The sequence below is a fragment of the Oryzias latipes genome, chromosome 5, assembly GCF_053564925.1.
Source record: "Oryzias latipes strain Hd-rR chromosome 5, Olatipes_Hd-rR_3.1".
NCBI lineage: Eukaryota > Metazoa > Chordata > Actinopteri > Beloniformes > Adrianichthyidae > Oryzias > Oryzias latipes.
The window spans coordinates 16,858,644-16,877,833 of record NC_136241.1 but is presented as its reverse complement, the minus strand read 5'-3'; the positions used below and the strand labels follow the sequence as shown (position 1 = coordinate 16,877,833).

Sequence of the window (19,190 nt, the reverse complement as noted above, 5' to 3'; positions counted from 1 at the left end):
TGCCTGAAAGACTAAAACGTTTTTTTTTTAAAGATTTATTTTACACTACAGAATTTTCACCTTTAGTTACACACCTGGACGTGTCTGATGATGTGCACATCCAGTCATTTACTGTCATGTTTCTGTGCACTGACACACTCTAAAGTCACAGATCTTAATAGTGTGAATAAGAAGCATTCATAAATGTTATTCTGAGACACAAACTGCTGCAGTTTACCTGACAGCTTTGCTGATTTATGCTGCTGGTACACCTGTCTGAGAATCCTGCCCACGTGACCCCCCCTCTCCAGCTGATGAGGTAACCTGTCATTAACGTATGACTGAAGGATCTTGGATCTGTCTGTAAACACCCTCTTAGAAATCACGTTTAACACTACATTTATTAGATCAAACAAATGTGCCTCCATACCTTATCAGTGGATGGCGGGACTGCATTTCCTGATGTGCGCCGTCTTTAACACCCGTTTCTTCGCAGCTGCTGCTTTAGACAGAATCTTCTCACGACATTTTGAAACATTTGTAAACCTGGTTGGTGTTGATATTTCTGCGTGCGTTCTGTCATCACATCCGCTAAATATTCAAAGATTAACGTTTATGTTAACGTTTTACCGTCCCTTTCTTTGTTTACCTGCAGAACGGACGTCATCCGCACAAACTACTTCCGGGTGACCGTTCTGCTTCAGACGAAATATTCAAAAAATAATTTAAACCTTCATTATCTGTTTGCTGCATTTTTGATTTAATATGTAAATGGGAAATACGTGGATTATTATAGTACATTGTTGTTTGGACGATAAAATCCGTCATCGCTTCATTTAAAATACTTTTCAGTTCAAATGATTGACAAACATCATCCAATCAGCGTTGTCCCATAGTACCTGCTTCTTCCGGTTTGGAAATGTTTTTCATTTTTGAAGATTTCATTTTTTTTTCTGAAATGTTTTTCATTTTTTAATATTTCATTTTTTTCTGAAATGTTTTTCTTTTTTTTTTTTTTTTTCATTTTTTAATATTTCATTTTTTTTCTGAAATGTTTTTCATTTTTTTAATTTCATTTTGTTTTCTGGAAATTAATTTTTCTTCTGAAATGTTTTCATTTTGTAATATTTCTTTTTTTTCCTGGAAATTAATTTTGTTTTCTGAAATCTTTTTTTCTTTTTTTTCTGTTTTCTTTTTTATGTTTTGGTTTCTGAAATTTTGTTTTGTTTTCTAAAATGTAATACGCTTTTTAAATTGTTGCTGTGATCTTAAAAATGTTTTTGTATCGAGTGATTTGTTGAATGGTTTGCACTTCAGGGCCACCGTACTTCATAATTCCTCCAACAACCTCCTACTTTCTGACCAAACCTAACTAAATTGAAACAATTATAAAATACACATCAATATTTTTATAATCATGAAACAGATTTGTGACAATCTTTGACAGAGGGAACAGAATGCATTTTGGAAAACTTGTCGTCAGAAGTCTAACAGCAGCTAGTTTAGAAAAGTAAACCTTCTGACTGACCTGTTACATAAACGGTGTTGTTATTTAAGGAACTGACATGTCAAAGCAGACACACCTTGTAATCATCATATTGTAAATGACAGGCTTTGCAAAGCGTCACAGTGCAACGTTGACATGTCTTTCAGAACAATTAAATGCGCCACTTCATCCTAAATTACCTTATCCTGACGCCTACGTACTTAGGGCCAGTTTACAGTGAGTCTTAACTTACAAGCTCGGTCATTTATTTGTCATCTGGTGTTCAGATTGATGTAACAAATGCTACGGGAAGCTTTCTCTTTTAGTCAAAGGAGGACATCTGGTCCATCCATAAGGCGTCATCAGCCAGCCTTATACCACCTTCAGGAGTAGATGTGACATCTGCTTACCTGGAGAAAGACTTAAATCAGTGGCTGCCTTAAAGATGGAGGCAGGAGGAGGGGCATTTGACAATAGCATGCATGGGAATAAACCCTCAGCACAATAGGCCCAGCTCAAATTCAATCAGCCCACACAAACTGGTCCTGCCATTGCAGTGGATGAATGGACTGATGAGTAGTGCTGGTAATTTCCCCTGTGAAGTCTACACCACACCATTGTATTGTCAACAAAAATGCTGTTAGTGCAGTAGCTAGACAAAGCGTGGGTGTTGTTGCGAGTTCAACAGGCCGGCAGGAGTCAAACAGGAGTGTGCTTGTGTACGTTCATTGTTGATTTTCGCTTCCTGTTTCAATTTTACTGCCGGCTTGAGTTTGTACAACAAAATACAGCTAGACTTGATTCAGTCCTCCCTACTTTCACTTAATCTACAATAACTGCAGAGTTTAAAGGGCCTATACAAAGAAAAACCAAATATCAAAATTTCTAATGATATTATAGAGTTCATTCATTACAAAAAGAAACACCAAATTGGTATTTTGATCCTTTCACGCATTTCTGAGTATTCCTCTAAAAACCTGCACTCTGAGCACCAGCCCCGCCCAATCCACCAAACAAGTGGGTTCTCATGAGCTGACATAAACCAGTGAGAACAGCCCCTTCCAGGAAGAGTCTGCGCTGCTAGCACGGCCCCCAGGTTTACACACACACCAGTTTGAAAAAGTTTGAATGTTTTTTTTTGTGGGCGAGACACAGAGACAATGCTGAGACAGACTATAGGTGTTTTGCTTTGTTTTATTTTACTTGCCCTGTCCAACAGCCGAGCAGACAGATAAGAACTTAAGGGCTCTTGCTTTGTAAATAGTTTACTGTTACAACACAGGGTTGTGGATCTTCTGACACGCAAGGTTTATATTTGTATAAACCCCGATTTGTAATTTAGGCTAATCTTTATTTATATTGATTACCTTTTTTGTTATTGGAACGGAGGGAAAAGAAGAAGAGGAAAGAAGGGAAGAATAATAGAGAAAGGGGGTAAGGGCACTAATGAAAATGGGAAAAGGGGAACTAAGGAAATCTGGAGGATGGTTACAGAATTGGTGGGGGACTAAAATCATTAAGACACAAGCAACAAGATTCTGGAGGATCATGATCATTACTGTCTGGTGTAAATGTTAGACAAAAGGGGCGGCCATGGTGCAGTGGTAGGGTGGTTGACCTCTGATCGGAAGATTCCAGGTTGGAGAAAGGTTGGTGCCAGCATGAGTGTCTGAATGTGTGTATGAATAGGTAACTGGGAGTTTGATTGTAAAGCGTTTTGGGCCTTCGAAGAAGGTAGAAAAGCGCTATTTAATTATGCGCCGTTTACCATTTACCATATGTCACTGGCTGGCCTTTGAGCAGTGGGAGTGTAGGAAGTTTTCAGAGGTCAAGTTAAAGGGATAACAATCTTTATTTTTCCTTTGGCGTGGCACCAACACATTCACAATGAAAAGAGCAGCTCGCCACTAAAATTACTGGTGGTTTAAATTCTAATTAAGCATACCATTTCCTCCTTCCTGGAGAGAGGTTTACTTTTCCTCAAAATCTGCAATTTATATAAACATGCGAAATTCTTTATTCCAAATTCCTTAAACAAATTCTAAAATCCAATTCATTTTCATTTCTCTAATTTAAAATATCAAGTAAAAACATGAAAACCATAAAAATCTCCCAAATACAATGTCTTCCCCCCTCAGGCCTGTTAATAGATTATCCCGGAACCTTAAATATAGCTCTGTTCCTAGGGGAAGGGTTTTGCCCGAGCACTCTGGGGAAGACAAACACAGGTGAGTACATCTTGCAGTCACACCTTAATCTAATTATGCTGAAGACTAATGTTCCTTTTTTCCAGGTAGCTGCCAATTAATCTACACACCACATAAGAAACGTAAAACCATGTAAACCTCTGATTAATAAACCTTTAATCAAACCTATAAAATGTGCCATTTATTACTGTTATAAAATGTTACGCTTTAAAATGTTGTATGCCCACGTACCATACCTGTAAAGCACTACCTATACCAGGGGTCGGGAACCTTTTTGGCCGAGAGAGCCATAAACGCCACATATTTTGAAATATAATTTCGAAAGAGCCATACATTAATGTAGCGTCCCTTTCCCACACTGAGGCACTGAAACTTAGCCTCTGTTAAGGTTCTTTATTCTGGTTACTGCGGACCGCAACAAACGCCGTACAATTAATTCAGCAACTCCTTATTCTCTCCCGCTGAGACGAGAGCGCTTCTCCCAACTTTATATTCCCCTGCTCCCAGTCCTCCCATTTCCCTTATTTGGCCCATAGCTGAACCCCATTGGTCCAAATTACCTAACAACAGGCTGAGCGACAGAACTGAGAGCCAATCAGATCTCTGCTTGATCGATGCGTTCAATGAACTCCAGAACTTATGACGCGGCCCAACAGCCAAGTTGAACTCAGTCCGCAACAATATGTTTAAAACTAAATATACAAGTGAATGTGTGCATTTGATGTAATTTCAACATTTTTAAAGTACAATAAGTCTGTGGATTCTTTTTAATAACATTGTTATGCTGTTGCTAATAAATGATGAGTATTTCTCGTGGTAGTTTTGCTGATGGTCTAGTTTGGTTGATACGTGGTGAGTTTCTGCTTCATGCAGGCGTTGAGACTTTAGACGTGATCTTCGGTCTGAATGTTCTGTAGATGTGAGACAGACATGGAACCAAACACACACTCACACGCTGCAGTGAGTGAAGGGCAGCGGGTTTACGTTTTTACCATCCCTGCGCGATTCACCTGCCCCCCCCCCCCCCCCCCCCCCCCCCCCCCGGCTTTCTTCCTCACACATCCCGTCCCCGAAACTGCGCGCTCTTCCTTAGAGACGGGAGCGGGCAGTTTGGGCACGGCAATTCACAGGTTTCCGGGTGGTACAAACTCTGTGAAATAATAGATAATAGTAAACTGCAAGCACTCCAAGCACCGCTACTACTGCGCGCCTCTGGCATCGCATCGCGCCCGAGAAGGACTGGTCTAATAAAAAAAAAGAAAAGTATAATTAAGGATTTGTCTGCGAGCCACATGTGACCATCAAAAGAGCCATATATGGCTCGCGAGCCATAGGTTCCCGACCCCTGACCTATACTATAGTAACGAAGGAGCTCTCTTTGTTACACCATACCGGTTGGCTCCATAAGTCTTCACATACAATCATGTCAACATGTACTCTCAACACAGCTACAGTTCACACGCCCATATGCATACAAACAGACACATGCAAAGCATTTCATACAGTCAAACATACTATTTGTGTTAGGTGAGCTGACACCAGTGGTCAAGATGTTGTTTATGTTCTTCTGAGGCGGATGATGGAATCTAAAAAGAGGTCGAGTGGCTGGCCGTCCCCACACCAAGACCCCAGCCAAAGCTGCAGCGGTAGCCTAGGCCCCCCAAACCGGCACGGTATAGGAAATAGAGATCGCCCGCCAGGCAATCCAGCCAGACACCCAGACCAAGGCTAGGGCCGCTGCAGGGGCCCCCAGTGCCAGAGACCAGGGAGACACAGGAGCACGGAGAGTTCAGGCCCCAGCCCAGCAAGGGTGCCCTCCATCAGGGGGACCAGGATGGGACCCCGGCTTTCGCTCAGTTTGGGTGCCGCCTAGTTGATGAAGTCAACCTGGAGTTGAGACAGAGAGAGAGGCCGATTCTAGGTTGACGCCACGAAAAGGGTGGCACCCACACTGAGCTGAAGCCGGTGCCACAGCGATCGAGTTGTTTTACTTCCGGTTTTACTTCGGGTTTGGAAAATGAGCTGAAGGGCTTAAGAATAGCATGGTATGGGGCCTTTAATACAAAGTAATTAATCAAAATAAGGTGCTGTTGGTAGTCAGGTTGAGTTAAGAAAGGTTTTATGTGCTAAAATACAATGTTGGAGTCAAACGTTTAACAGTAAACCAATTAATAAAGGAAGGACATATGTTAATCAGAATAACATTTTCTTAAAATACAAGCATTTTGAACAAACGCAGACCTTAAGACTAACTCTACATATAAACTCCATTTTGCACATTGAACAGATTAAGGAAAGAACAAGAGCTTGCAGGGTTTAATGTTGAGGAGGAAAATAAACATTCTTTAGATTTATTATGCGTCAAGTTAGGTTTGAAAATCAAATACTTTTTACGAGTTTTGTCAATATCAATTTTCATATGAATCTATCATCTATATTTAAAAATCTGATTAAACTCTGTCACATCTGCGCAAGGTTGCGCACACATTGAAGAAACCCAGCTTTGTGCTGATATGTTCCAGAAGCTTTGCCGCACGTTTTCTTCTAAACAAGTTTTAGAAGATGTCAAGGGTTTTACACTGAAAGACTAGGGGTGACTTCCCAAAGTACCAAAAGAGCGCAAAATTGCATGAACATGATGTTTTAATGGGATTTCCACATGAGAATAATTAGGGAATAACATGGGATACTTTCAGTGTTAATTGCGTACGTTAGAACAATACAGTAAACAACTGGGACAACTAAACATATCTGTTACGCTCTGACAATTTATGCGCTCAGTATACGCTTAAACATAAGCTTAAAATAAGCTTTAAGAGGAAAATTATTAGAGCTGTTACTCATCGGTTGGTCAGCCCAAGTCACGCTGATGGACAATGACGAACTTGGATGGAAGATGGAAGATCGGATCAAAGATGGGATACAGGTTGTGGTCAGGGATGCAATATCCCCAGAACACAGCATAGAGAAAAAGAAGAATGGAGGAAAGGAAGGGACTTAAAGATAGAAAATAAATACTATCCAGAGTAAAAACATGATAGTAAGAAAAAGGGAAAAAACATAATGCAGTTTCAATTATTATTATTACTGGTTCCATATTAGCCCTTAACTCTTCCAAAAGCGCAACACTGGATATGAGATAATCAATGTCTCAATTATCTTTGCCGTTGACAATCCAAATTATTTGAATGAGCAGAAACTGTGGCTTTTTACTTACTTTCATTGTATCATCATCTCCTAATTAATACAACGCTACAGTTTTTAATGCATAAAATTGAGCCAGTTTGCACCTGTCTTTCATATGTGTAAAAATAAATCTATTGAAACGACTGCATTTGTGATATTAAATTGGATTGCATGTACTGATCTGCTCATTTAACGTTTTTTCCCGCTGTCAGGTTTTTAAGCACACAACCCTCAATATTCAGGTCCTAAAATGATCAAATTCTATATGAAGTCGAAAAGAAGTCACAAAAACAGGTCATGAAATGACACTCTAATGCGCTCAGTGCACATGGCACCTCACCAAGAGGTGCGTTTGCATGCCAGAAGGTGGTGAGGGGGATGCGCTAAACCCTAAACAGAGCTCTGAAGGCATAAATATAATGAGATCTTTGAGACATATCACACAAAGAGAATTTTCTTTTTGTCTCATTTTTACTCCGAAATTTAAAACTGAGATTTATGACATGTTTTCTGTCCTCAGAGCGTTTTTTGGAGCAGGCAGGGGGTTAGGGATGCCAATAATGCAGACAAGTTACTGGAGGTTTCAGGACATTTTACTCATGTGGAAATTTTGCCCTCTCCAAAACCCCAGGGCGTGTTGCGGACAGTGTGATGAATTGTTCATAAACATGTGGAAAGTTTGCTGAATGGATGCATAATCATGAAATTCACATTCCACACTTTGTCTGCACTACATTGAACCCAAAGTTTAAACCAACAAATAAAGATTATGAGGCTACTTAGGTGACTTGAGTATGGATGCTTACAAACTCTGTGTTCACTCAGTGCAGTTGGTCTTTAACAAACAACTTTCAGTAGTTTTTCATCTTAAATTGTGGCAGTTATCTTACATCTTTTATTTCTTAAATTCCTGCTAGATGGAGTTAGCTGTGTCATGCTATGAAGTATATAAGTTGTCTGTACACTATAGTAAGATAAAACAGCATTATTCACACTGATGTCCAGCAGGGCCAATAATATTTAAGAAGGAATTATGCAGTGGAGCAGATGGATATGACTAATAACTTGGACTTCAGAGAGCAGTTGTTGCTTTCATTAGTCCTGAAGCACAGCAGCCCTTCGGGTCTCAACTGATGACCTCTGGGTGATCCAATAATGCGTGAACAGGCCGTGCACCTATTCAAGGGCAAATAATTGTAATCTTTATAAATGACAGTCTCAGAAGAAGCTACATTATCCTGTCTCCTAAGGCTTCTATTTGTTTATTGGCTTAATTAGAACACGATTATAGTAAATTCTCATGCAGACAGTCCTTCTGTTAAACATTTCCACAACACTGAGAAATAATCCATCAACTTAATGCAGAGCCAGTATTACACGGTTCATTTTTTGCGTTGTGAAGCAAAAGTTTTCCCAAGTCACTCTTTGAAAACAGAATATTTTTGCATTTGTAACCCTACTGTTAATGGTATCAGCTTCTGGAGTAAAAGGCTTTTCACATGCATTTAGGGGTGTGCATGTATGTATATGGCAGATTATGGTTATTCCTCTTGCGTCTAGTTCAGTGATTAGTGCTGCCACTGGCTGCTCCTTCTGTAGTTTGTTGTGCTTGAAGCAGGATCTACTGATGGCAGTGCAGTGGCAGGAGGTTAACATTTACTGCAGCTCTCTTATGAGCTCCATTTAGTGAATGCCCAGGTGCACTGCAATCAGGGGGAGACAAATTAATGGATTGACTGGTGGATTTGGTGTGACACTGAAAACAGAGCTGCATTTGCTTGTAAATGCAGCTCTGGAGAGGAGCTACAAGTTCATCGACTAATGGCACAGTGAAACTATGTGATGAAAAAGTAAGCAGAGGTATAGTGATGTAAAGAGCTCAGGAATAATTTAACATTGTTTATTACACTAGTGGAATTGGTGTGTGAAATAATGTCCATAGTCTTTACCATTGCAGGAAGACCTCTGTGATCAGTTTGAAACATGAGGGCTTGGCTGTAAACAACAAACTGCAGTAAAGAATTAATACTAAAAAAATGTAACATTGCCAAAAATGACTTACTGCTTAATAAGATTTATATGAGTGTATTTTAAATGTTATCACACATAAACCCACACGTGTTGCTACTAAAGGAAAAATATTGTCTGATTAGGGTTTTAATGTTAGCATAAGGAATTGCTGGTGAGTTTGAGCCAATGTAGCACTGATTATTGTTATACCGTTGTACAAATATTAATTGACACTAATTATCTTTATTTCAACTGAAGTTGGTGTAATTAATTATCACAAAGAATTACTGGGAAAGTATAACTGCTGAGTATTCCCACAAAATACAGAAAAGGTTAGAATGTTTGTTGCTTAAGAAAATGTTTATCTTAATGATAATAATTATGTATTAGTGTTAGGAAATATATTAAATATTGTGACACAAATGTATTAATAATATATATTATTTTTTGCCTGTTTGAAAAGTAACAGAGCTGTTTTCTCTCTGTTTATGCAAGTAACAGCTTGGGTTCAACAATCTGTCCTCAAGGTAGCTGTGAACCAAGCTCCAAGCAGTTCACTGGTTAATGTTGGAGCCGCTGGGAGGGGGCTGCTGCATCTGTCCTTCTATCATGCTGCTTCCATTCTTACAGACTGCCATGTAGCTGGCAGACCCACATGTTACCAAGGCTGGGGAAGATGAAATGCTGCTAGTCAGAATTCAAACTCTTTGGATGTTCAAATGGTAATAAGACAGCAGTTATTGAAGCTGTATCGAGGGCATAAATGTTTCTCAGCTGAAAAAATCATTAGAATTTAGCTAAAGTAAAATAACAGAACCACAGTATTGTGAATTAACAATGCTAATCAGAGAAATCAACATTGTTAAAACATTTCTACATGATAGATTTATGTAGAAATTATATTTATTTTACATCTTCAATAAAATTATTTTTACTCTATGGAATTAAAGCTGAAATACATAGTTATCTCTGACAATAGATCTAGACAATAAATCTGAATAGACTTCAGCACTACTGTTGGAATTTATAAGAGCTCTGCATGTGTATGATTCTTAAAAGTTTAAAGTTTAAAGACCCACCCTAATGAAAATTGCGTTTTTGGTGTTTTTACCATGTTCTTGTGGCATTTTTCTCATAATGGAGGACATATACAAAGAAAATTAAGATTACAACTGTATTTCAGAGTATGTCTTTATTCGAATCATCAAGAATCAGGAGCAGATGAAAAAATGCTGTTGGAAAAAGCTTGTAGTTGGTACATACAAACTGCAAACTCCCTCTAAAAACATTCTAACCTTACCGTTGACATGCAACACAAGACAAAAAAACTCACAATCAATATGGTTCAATATAAAATATCTGTCTTTTTTTCCATCAGGTGTCATTTAGTTTTGTTTAGACCCAGGGTGTGTTGGCAGTTTTCATTAAGAGGGCATTACTTATCAGTGACAGAAAGTCTTGAATTCGTTGACATGAAATTATACCTCTGCAGATGCTAACAAGCAGGTTTCTCTTTTGATGAGAACATTACCATCTTTATAAGTTTGAATGTCAGTCAGCCATCACATAACTGATATATGGAAACACCAAAAGCTTCTCTTCCACAAAGCTATGGCTGAATGCAATTTGCAGCAACTATATAAATGATTAAAACAGGATGAGTAAGAATGATATTAGGCATCGCCCTCCCTTATGGTTCATGGAATTTGACCATGCGTAAAATTTTCATGAGCTTGTTTCATTTTATGAGCCTGCTTGTTATGAATCAGAGTAGCACCCCATCGACTAGGTTTATCAAATGTGTGTCCAAAACTACGTGACGATCCTATTAAAACGAGCACTGTAGAAAATTAAACAAACATACTAACCTTGCCTGGTGCAGTATAGGTATCATAAAAGTAGATTAGATGTGGATTTTTTTGTATTAGTTTCACGGACCACAGCAGAAAGTATTTTAGCAACACATTCCCCTTCATTCAGGACATTAAATAATCCACTTGTAATGACACACAGCAGATGTCCCATGTGCTGCTCATATAGAAGAATAAATGATGTCACAACAGAGTTAAACTGTTTTGTTTGTGTGGGTTTGTGTGTGTTGTTTGCCCTCTGCAGATGTACATCCAGACAACCACGCTGACTATCTCTGTGAGCCTGAGCGCTTCAGTGTCCCTCGGGTTGCTCTACATGCCCAAGGTCTACGTCATTCTCCTACACCCCGAGCAAAATGTGCCCAAGCGCACACGCAGCCTCAAGGCCGTTGTTACTGCCACCACCATGTCCAACAAGTTCAACTCCAAGGCCGGACTCAGACCCAACGGAGAAGCAAAGACCGAGCTGTGTGAAAGCTCCGAATCACAACGTAAGCTCAAACATGCTAATCAGAAAGCAGTTACCTAAAAGCCTACAGGGTTTTTTCCAGTAATGATCTGCCCTTCTCTGAGCAAATCAGACAGAATTATTCTGCAATGAGAAGTGGGGCAAAAGAGTATACTTATTAACAGATGCATAGCATGTTATTTAACACTTCAGTGAATCTAGTAAATGTACCACTGTTACTTATTTTTTTGAGGCTGGATATTGTTATTTCATAGTGTGTTTTATTCCACTGGGAATATTGCTTCTGTAATGCCATTATTCTCACTTTCCTTGACAGAATTTCCTTCAGTTTGATTCCAGAATAAGGAATTCTACACCTTGGCTTAATCATAGTGCAACACTCTTGTCTGTCTCTAATTGCACATTTTATGTGCAATTAATCCCAATTATTGGGATTTTATGCTCATGCTGAAATTAAACAGGTTGCCGAGAGGAAGTTGATTGTTTTAGTATATGACTAATATAACCCTTTATGGTAAGGTAGACAAATAGTTGCTAAGGCAGTGGAGATTCAATTAGAAAGGATCTCTTTGGTAATTATAAGTTCAGGTCTGTCTGTAATTACCAGCATCTCTCTCTCTCTTTCTCTATATGTATATGTTAAAAATTAACTAAGTGAACTACGTGAAGGTAACAATATAATGACAATATAAGGCTGCATTAATAAATGAGTAACTTAAAGACAACAAGTGAATAAAATGTGATAAGCAGCTTTATTTAAAGTACACAAAAGAGATTTATATATGAAAAGGAAATCCTAGATGATAGAAACTGAGAAGATGTTATCTGAATAGTAATGAATGTTTTAATTGTTTGTCAAGTCTCCCTAAAAGTCCAGGGTTCATACTGTGAGTTTTATTAATCTCTTTATAGTTTTCAATGTAATACTTGGTTTTTATGGAGTCCCAAACTGTTAATTATTAGATAAATAAATATGACCTTGTGCAATCACACAATAAACCAATAAATCTCTCATAAATATATAGAAATATCATGAAATTGTGAAAAACCTGCATACAGATTTTAAACTAGGAATAATATTACTAAATATATTTCATTTTGCTTTAAAAACCTGTTCATTTTTTAAAACAGCATTTTAAAATATTCATTTTTAATCATGTTGAATATTGTTATAATTCTATGTTGTTTTTTTTCAGAACCACAGATTTCAAAATCAATATTTTCCAAAGTGGCTTTGTTTTTATTTCAAATTGCTTTTTTTCAGAAGGACTTATTTATTTCATAATGAGCTTTTTCAGCAGAATGAGTCTGTCTGTCAATCAGTGAAAGTGGGTGGGATCGACCGTAATTGCCGGGCTACAGAGCGCACCTGGTTACAAGCGGCACCCACCCAATTAAATGAGGATTAAGAAGGAGCTGCAGCAGAACGCGAGAGCAGCTCTCCCCTCCTTCCGCCTGTAACACGGAAGCTATGTGGAAATAACAGGGCTGGTTAAAAAACATACCAGTAAAAGAGAGCAGCAGTGACTTATAAGCGTGCGGCACGCACCTATGCGCGCTCCACGCGGCTCTGGCTTCTACATTGACGTTTTATCTCTACCATAGCAACACTGTCTAGTGGGTCTAGATGACCCAACTCCCAATTTTAAAGTGCCTAGGATAGCACAAGGGTTAAGCAACTTCGATCGATGTAGTTAGGGCATTGCTGCTAATGTCTAAGTAAAGGAGTAGCCAATCACAAAAGTGTCTCCGCCTTGTTTGTTTGACAGACAGACTCGTTCTGCTGAAAAAGTTCATTATGAAATAAATAAGTCATTGTGAAAAACAGCAATGTGAAATAAAAACAAAGGTACTTTGGAAAATATTAATTTTGAAATCCCAGTTTCTGAAAAAAGCCATAGAATTATAATAATATTCAAAATGATTAAAATCAATGTTTTAAAATTCTGTTTTAAAATAATGAAGAGCTTTTAAAGCAAGCTGAAATATATTTAATCATATTATTTCTAATTTAAAATATGTGTGGAGGTTTTTCACAATTTCATGATCTTTTTATATATTTATGAGCGATTTATTGGTTGATTATGTGATTGTACAAGGTCATATTTATTTATCTAATAATTAACAGTTTGGGACTCCATAGGTTTTTGAGTTGACTCATGGATAATGAATAACTACCAGTTGTTTTTACTTCTTTCCACAATTGACGGCTTTTTGTACATGTTGATCATGGAGTTAATAGTTTAACAATGTTGACCAGTAATTATTTATTTAATATGTTTAGTAAAAAAACAAAAAGTTAGCCTCTTTAAATTTATATGGTCAAAGAATGCATTTCTCTTTATTTTTTAAAAATAGGTTTAAATTAATGGTGATAAAAAGATTCACAAAACCCTGATTTTTAAAAAGTAAAGTAAGTTTAAGATCTATTTAAAACATTATTTTTGGCTCCAAGGTACTTTGTATACAGAGAATAAAAAACTAATATGAGGAATCCACTCTCCAACAGACTCTATGGGTCCTGACAATTGTGCGAGCCTGGTCAACTGCACATGTGAAATAAAACGCTTCAAATAAACTCATTAAAATGGTAAACTGAATGTATATGTCAGTGGTCAAACATTTAGAAGGACCACATTTATGTACAATAATGTAATGACTACTCAAACAACCATTTATGTCCTTTGTTTTAAAGAAAACCAAAAGTGCTTTTGTTCATTCTCTTATTACCTCCTTGAAGATGCCTGAGACAAAGAAGAAGAAAACTGCTGGTTGAAAAATAGTGAAAAAAGTCAAAATGTACATTTTGGCACTGTACAGTAACAGTTGTTTTTATTAACATTTTGTTTTAGTTGTGTGTGTTTTTCCAATAATACAGTGCAAAAGTGTCTAATCGGTACCCTTTTTTTCTTCTTCTCCTTTATACAAACCCCTAGCTGCTAGAAACTGACTTAGTTTTACTGAAGGTTTTACTGTCTGTTGCTGCGTCTGCTCTGGTCTGCTTTCCAAGCGATGCAGACAACATCTCTGATGAACCCTGTTTCTTAGCTGCCAGCAATATCTTCTTAAAGCCTCTCTGGGTAGCTTTAGAACTGCTTTTAATCCAGTTAACTAAAAAAAGAATCTTTCCAATTTTATAGAAGTTACTTTTTCCTTGACAACAAAATAAAATGATCAAAACATGTTAGTTTATCAAAAGTCAACTATACAAAATATTTTAATATATATTAATATAATATTATATTATATTATGGCTGCCTGTGAGAATACTAGTGCCAGGAATACTTACTGAGGAATTGTTGGAGAGTTGTAGCTGTCTACTGCTTGGTGAAGACAAACACTGACTTAGATGAGTTGTGACTATGATTCTGAGTAACTACCTAATATTGCTTATCTCTTGTTGGCTGTGAAAATTTTGAAAAAAAAGATGTGGCTCTGATATATATATATATATATAAAAAAAAAATGTCATCAAAGAGACTCATCTGCAATCCTCAATGTGCTGTGATCAAAGCACAGTGATTTCTTCACCACATCATGCTCTGGCTCCCTGTATTCATCCAAGAAAAACATTTCGGAATATTTCTTGAAGTGAAAATGCATCTCCAGCAAAGTCCCTCCTGCTGTGAGGAACATGAGTCAACAACAAGTGAAGAAAAAAAAACTTGGACCAGCTCCACAAAAATGTTCAACTTTATCAGTTGGTCCTCTGCAGTCAGAAAAAGCAAACATATGTTCAATGAAAGCGTGACTAAGACTGAACAGGTTCTGTTGCCAGTGGTGCAAAGTCCTACACACATTTTGATAATGTAGAATTGATTGAAAAATATGGACAAGAAGATAAAATATACAAAAAAATGTAGAGGTTATTCAATTTTGCTGGTTGGATGGCATCTTCCTTAGAAACATGACTAAAACAAAGTGAAGTGCTAGCTACTTCCCTTCAGGAGGAGCCAGTTAGGATTGGGCATATGAATGCCAGCTAGGTGGCTTTTTTGGCTAAGTGTTACCAGCATATTTAATAAACAAAAGGCTCTGTGGAGATCCCAGACATACTAAAGAAAGTAAAAGCCTAGTTTGGTCTGGGAACTACTTTATATCCTCTGGAGAAGCCAGAAGCAGTAACCAGAGAGAGGGAAGTGTGAAAATGTTTGTTGAGACTGTTGTCCCCAGACCCTAGATTAGTGTCATACAATGAATAGATGGATAGAACTGAATGGGAACAAAATACGTTTAATCCTAAATAAATTAGTTATCTATAAAACATTCAACCTTTTAAAAAGCTTTACGTCAAATTCCAAGTATCCTAAAGCTTTTTTTTATTATTATTTTCTCAAAGATCCTAAATGAAAAATCACCATTTTTGCACTGAAGCTGAATGGTATTTCCCACTGTGTATAAACATTTCCTTAGGAACTTTTTCCTGTCAGAAACACATCTTAAACAAACCAAGATGAATGTGTCATCTAAAAATCAAAACAATAGTTCTAATAAATGATTAATTAGACAAAAAAACTGAAGGGATAAGAATGATAAACAGATCAGTAATGAAAATCAGGGCTGACAGCCAGACTTCAAAAGCATTTTCTAAAATCAAGAGGGGGACTAATTCTCCCTTTCAGAAGCTTTGCATCTCCTCCTCCATCTAAATACCAATAAAACTGCTTGGCACCTCTGTATGAGAGTGACACACTGGATTTATACAAGTGAATAAATAATGACTTCAGCATTTGAGTCAGCAAAAATCACTCATGGGACATCCAAAACATTCTCCTCTGCTCGCCTCAGGCAGGAAAAGATTTTAATCAGTCATGTCTGTCAACAGAATATATTCACTTCATCTGCTGTGAGCATGGAAGGAATTTTTTACGCCGAAGTCCACTTACTACTAGAAGAGGAACTGTTCACACCGAAATCAGATGTTATATAAAATGTAAAACAATGTAAGAATGGGATTAAAACAATAGCACAGGCAATGATTTTATTCTAGCTGTGAGCTTCTTTCTGTTAAGTGTTAATTGGGCAAAAGACATTGAGCTGATAGCCTGCAGTAATTTGGCCTGATGGGGTTATGGTTCACAGGGGCTTTACATGGCACAGCTACAACCATTTGTCATTGTCCTTGCTGGCATGGATATATAACTTGATGAAATTGAAAAATTCCTGTCTGGGGCCAGCTCCCACAACAGCAAGAGATCTGGTGGTGATATGTCAGGATTTATCTGCTCCACTTCAGCGAATCGGCTAACTTGGTTCGGGGAGTCAACAAGAAAGTTAGGTCCTGACAGCTGCAAGAAAGGAAGTTAACAAGTTTCTGCAGGTAACACAGGCATGTTGTTGAAACATGGCTGTTACTTGACAGGAAAGAGTTGTTTTTATTGCAGATGATAGTGTTGTATAATAAATAATAGATTCCTGTAGAATTTGAACTACAGGGAGGTGACTCAGTATTTTTTGTTTCATTTTATTCTGTGGCTGTTCTATGGAGCAAAACAAAACAACACTAAAAAAAAAGTCACACAAAGGCCAAATGTTCTTTTCACCACGCTTGTATTTGAGTGTCAATTCCCTTTTATTTCTTCTCTTTCAGCCTTCTCCACAAAGCAGACCTACATCAGCTACAGCAACCATGCAATCTAATGGACAAAGGTTCTTATCACAATTCAGGATTTGTTCTGAGGCAAAAAAAAAAAAAAACAACAACAAAGAAAAAAAAAATGCAATGAAATCTTGTGCTGCTGGAGATCACAGAAGCGTCGCCCACAGATGGGAACTAGTGAGAAGAGAAAACAAAAAGGGGCGGTGGGAGCAAAATAGACGATCTGAGCAAATACCTGAACAAGGTTACCTCCTCTGTCAGCCTCACAAGAAGATGCAAGGAAAAAAAGAAAAGAAAAAAAGCTCGCATGGCAAATGCCCAGGGACTAAAAGGACAGAGCTTTTCTTTAGAGTCTTTACATTTTATCTATGCCCTCTTTTAAAGACTCCTTTCATCTTGAGCACTGTTGACTGGAACTGAACTCAAATTTAGAATTTATTGAGAAATCTTAATGTTATCTTAAAATCCTCTCAAGGCATCACAAGGGATTAATCAACACCAAAAAGGCATGACAACATGATTCACGGATTTCTAAGAGGGGCTCGTGCTTGTTTTTACTTCTAAATGTATTCCAGTCTCATGAGTCAGGAGACTGGAAATGAACGTCATCTCAACAATGCAGCAGATCTGTACTGGAACACGTGAATTGCTCCTCTCCTCCTTCAGCGTCCTGCTGTTTTAAGAACAACTACACACATGTCAGAGGATCTGCTGATCCTGAGCATGCCAGATTCACCATCCTGTGTTGTGTCTTTTTAAAAAAGAAGAAACAAACAGAGAGAATAATATGTTTGGAATGCGTTTAAACTCTGTTGCAACAATTGTTTGGGCCTGAGCCTATTGTACGTCCAAATCTGTTCTCAGTTGGTGAAGGTGTAGTGAGTGAGTGTTTATCTGTGCTTCAGTGAGGTCATAATTTGTATTACCAGCTAGCCCAAGGCTGCCACTGCCCTCCGCATACCTGTATGTGCTTTAAACAGTGGCTCGGGGTTAAAGTAATCAGTGTTTTAACCAGGAGATCTCACTGGGAGCCTTCATCAACGATGACCCAACCATCACTGCCACGAGCAAAGTCTAAAGTCTAAGCTTAGCTGCACAGATCCATTAGTAGGGGGAATTAAGATGAAGTTTGCCCTTGAGAGGATCATGCTTTTAGCCCTTAGGGTGACATTCATAATGGGCCATCTACTGAGAAAATTCATTACTGTACATGTCCTCCTCAGGCGGCACTCCCATGATAAGAGGGAGGTGTCAGAAACCTGTAAAGCTTTTCAACAAATGAAAACCTAATCGTGAAAATGTTTTATATCCTCATCGATCACCCCAACTTTATTAAGCAGATGAGTATTTGGACTTTCTCAGAATAAAAGGCCTTTAATGTCTTGGGGAAAGCATTGTGCAGTCATTTGTGTTGTGAATTCAGTGCTGCTTCTCATGCCTCCCTCTGTATTTCTTTCAAAAACCATTTGTGTTGCAGAATAAATTGTGAGCGCTGACCCAATTAAATGGCAAGTTAATGTATGTTATTAAATAGATTAATGATGTCTGCTTTATGTACTGGCATATCCTGAAATTTGGAAATATGTACAAAAAACATACAGTGCCTGGCTATTTGACTTGTATTTGTAAAATCCCATGAAACCTATTGAAGTGTGTCAAGCATGTTTTGTTTTTTTATACAAAATCTATTATTTCTATTAAAACGTTTTAAAACTCACAAGTTCGTTTTTTCTAATTGGAAAGATTTGACTTTTTAAAATTGCTTGATCACTTTTCCGCAAAAAAAAAAAAAAAAAAAAAAAAATCAAACAGTTTTTATAGTTCCTCTGAATTTTTGCATGGTTATAAAACACAACATTAGAGGCAAAGAGGTGAAAGCCAAACCCCTTTTTTTATTCCCATTGTGAATAAACACAATGCAAGTTTTCCCACCTTCAAAGAAAACAATAGCTGCTATCTTCTGAATAAAATGTTGCTACAATTGCTCTGATAATAGTAGGAAAAGGACTGAAAGATGGTGAAAGGGAACATAAAATTATTCAAATGAATGGTTAGTCGCCACTTGAATCTCCGGGTCTCTGTGTGCACTGGAGACTCTCTTCAACAATCATCATCTCCACGCCTTCCTGATACCATGAGACCTCCATATAAAGCCGCACAAATAACAGTTGTTGCATAGCAAGGGTGTTAAATGGGTGTCAAGATCACGGGAATATTCACAGCAGAGTTTCAGTTATCTTTCCTTAGCATGATAAAGAGGCTGCTGGGTTGTGCAACACAAAATTATATGATTGAAAGTTTATTTTTTACAGTTTCACATGCTCTTTTTTTGTTTGTTTCAGAAAAAAATGTTCTTATCATGTAATATATTTAAAATAAACAT

General features: G+C 37.7%; 1 protein-coding gene across 1 annotated transcript in view; it reads left to right on the top strand.

Annotated features, from left to right (window-relative positions):
* The window catches only part of LOC101157686 (metabotropic glutamate receptor 4), a 191,537-nt gene extending 173,010 nt beyond the window's left edge, over window positions 1-18,527 (top strand). The window contains exons 10-11 of the mRNA XM_004068826.5: window positions 10,984-11,230; window positions 16,799-18,527. Of these exons, the coding sequence (XP_004068874.1) occupies window positions 10,984-11,230; window positions 16,799-16,848 (297 nt within the window). The 3' untranslated portion in view covers window positions 16,849-18,527. The remainder of the gene's footprint in view (window positions 1-10,983; window positions 11,231-16,798) is intronic.
* The last annotated feature ends 663 nt before the right edge of the window (window positions 18,528-19,190 follow it).